Genomic DNA, 2,706 nt, shown 5'->3' on the forward strand with positions numbered 1-2,706 from the left:
GCTTCAAATGTTATTCCTTGGACCGTGCTACACCCTTCCACCAAGTTTTATGGAAATTGGGCCAGTGGCTTTTTCATAATCCTGCTGACAAACAAACAGAGAGACCAAACTGAACCCATAACCTCCTTAGTGGAGGTAATAAACAAACTGTGAAAGTAAAAGTTAAGCTAAGCTAAATGGCATCCGGCTAACACCTTATATTGAACTGAGACTGAGAGTGATATCAGTTAATTGTAGCAATCTTCTCATCCAACTCTTTTCAAGGTGGATAAGCATATTTCCAAAAATGTCGAACTATTCCTTTATCCCATGTCCAAAATATACCTTTTATATCACATTCAACATCTCCAGATCAATACAGTAGAGACTTACTTACTCTTCTATGCTATCCATCCATCCGTTATATGATGTAATGTTTAATATCTCCACATTGCTTCAAGCTAGCATCATTCTCTTGTTTAGCCTGAAAGGTAAAACTTTCCAAAGAGGGCTTCTGTGTAATCTTAAGACTTCCATGTTTGTAATCCGGCCTGAAACTACGGTGTCTTTGCAGACTTTGCACAATAAGTCCAGAATTATATATCCACAACTGAATGGTTATTTATGCATCTGTTTGTATTAAAAGGTATTGGTATACTGTTAGCCCCCGCCATTTTGAATCTTATCAGAATGTTGTCAGGTGAGTGCCGACCAATCAGAGGCTGTGTTTCTTCTTCTTTGGTGATTTACGGCCGATGTCATCCGCAATGTTGCAGATGCTGCAACATTACTGTTTCTTTGCTGCTTCTTCCGCTAAACTTATAACAAAGAACCAAAATAACAGTGTAAATGCAGTGTATATATAAATAATGTGTAGAATCTCCTTTGCACATTTGTATTGTGTTGTACGGTCTTGCTTATTAATCATCTTGTGACCCCTTTAGTTATGTCCAAAACAAAGAAGGGTCCCAACCCCCAATTTGTCTGGTACAACCACAGACACAAAAGAGACACTTTCCTAAATGTATATTAGCTTATTGTCCTTTCACTTAACGCTAAATCAGAAAAACAGCATTGACATGTTATTTAGACAAACCCAACATTTATTCATCTGTCTGCAGTGTACTCACACAGTCAGCATAGTTCAGAATACTATGAATAAGGTTTCACATTGTGTGTATAGTACAAGAATTATTCTTTTCATTCATAGATACAACAACATACCAAGATTCCTAACAAAATGTGCACCCCACAGACCAAAACAGCCCTCAGAAAATGAGGACATTAGTGTACTGCCAAGCTTTTAAATATTAACATTTTCATGTAACCTTCAGGAATAAATCTTTGTATTGTGACCATACAATCCAAAAAGCTGTCTTAGCAATGTTAAAACTTGGAATAACTTCATTTAAAAGGGCCCGTCAACCAAGGCTAAATGATGACAGTGAACGTTCCCAGAGGAGACTTTCAAGTTGTTGTCTGTTATTGTGGTGAACACCATTAATGATTTAATAGAGTTACATCTTGTCAATCTTAGACTGTTATATTTACATGAATGTGACAGTGACAAACTGCTAATTCACTGGGGATCTATTTTGGATGAGCCCAAACATCCACATTATGCTGTGAGTCGAATCAAGAAGACATGATTATCTGCCAATTTTGATATTTTTAGAACAAGCATTAAAATGGCATGGGCAATGTGCATTATGATGGAATCCGATTAAAGTGTCTGCTAAAGGAAAAAGTGTTACTCAAACCAACACATACTGCAAGACAATCTTTGTAATTCAGTATTTCTATCCATTGCAGTATGTGCACATCCTCAATATAAAAAACAAACTATAGGTTGAGTTTATTTTGAAAATAAATTAAGAAAAAAAAATCAAATCAAAAGAAACTGTGTGTAGACATCAAGGCATATATGTAAGTAATTACGTGTACACTAATATGTTTCCACTGCAATGGAAGATGTCAATAAACCTGATGTCAAAAATGAAGAGGAGGGGGGGCAACCATGTTGACTAACAGATGTCTTACACACACGTATGTGATATACAAGGTCTCTTATGCTTGGCTTCCGCTGAAATAACTGGCATAAAAGCTCTATCTCTGGACACCAGCCAGTGCTAAACACACTTGCTCCCTGTTCTGCTCTTCCTCCTTCACTTTGGCGAGCAGCGGCCTTTATTCATATGAGGAGGAGAAATAGTCACAAGGGGGAGCTTGGCTTAAGTGGGTGGAGGGGACGTAACCACACTCAGCACCCTCCCAAATACTGTACAGACCAGGGATTCCAGTGTAGGCCATCTGTGAGGGATGTACAGACACTTAGGCAGCAGCTTCTCTCAACAGGAGCAGTTCCCACAGCCCTTTACGCTGTTGAGGATCTCCTCCTGCAATTTTTTCCTCTCCTCCTCCTTCTGGGATATGTGCTCCGTCGGCGGCTTGGGCAAGCTCTTGTTATTGTTGAGGGTTTTGCTGTTCTGGGCGTTCCACAGGTCTGCGTACAAGCTACCAGGGGTACTGAGGAGAGTGTCGTGGTTGCCTCGCTCTGCCACTTTACCCTGGCATTCAAGAAAAGTGCAGGGAAGAAGGAAAGAAGAAACACATGAAACCTGAGCAGCACACATGAAGTTAATATGAAGAGGCCATGAACACGGAGTCCTATAGTTAGCATCCCGTCATGACCACACAACAGTGACCACACTCTGCACAGACTAACCC

At 39.8% G+C, this 2,706-nt stretch overlaps 1 protein-coding gene across 1 annotated transcript in view; it reads right to left on the reverse strand.

Moving 5' to 3' along the window:
- Positions 1-1,061: 1,061 nt before the first annotated feature.
- The window catches only part of abcb7 (ATP-binding cassette, sub-family B (MDR/TAP), member 7), a 25,961-nt gene continuing 24,316 nt past the window's right edge, over positions 1,062-2,706 (reverse strand). The window contains exon 15 of the mRNA XM_034882957.1: positions 1,062-2,546. Within this exon, the coding sequence (XP_034738848.1) occupies positions 2,328-2,546 (219 nt within the window). The 3' untranslated portion in view covers positions 1,062-2,327. The remainder of the gene's footprint in view (positions 2,547-2,706) is intronic.

The sequence above is a fragment of the Etheostoma cragini genome, chromosome 10 (assembly GCF_013103735.1).
Source record: "Etheostoma cragini isolate CJK2018 chromosome 10, CSU_Ecrag_1.0, whole genome shotgun sequence".
Lineage (NCBI taxonomy): Eukaryota > Metazoa > Chordata > Actinopteri > Perciformes > Percidae > Etheostoma > Etheostoma cragini.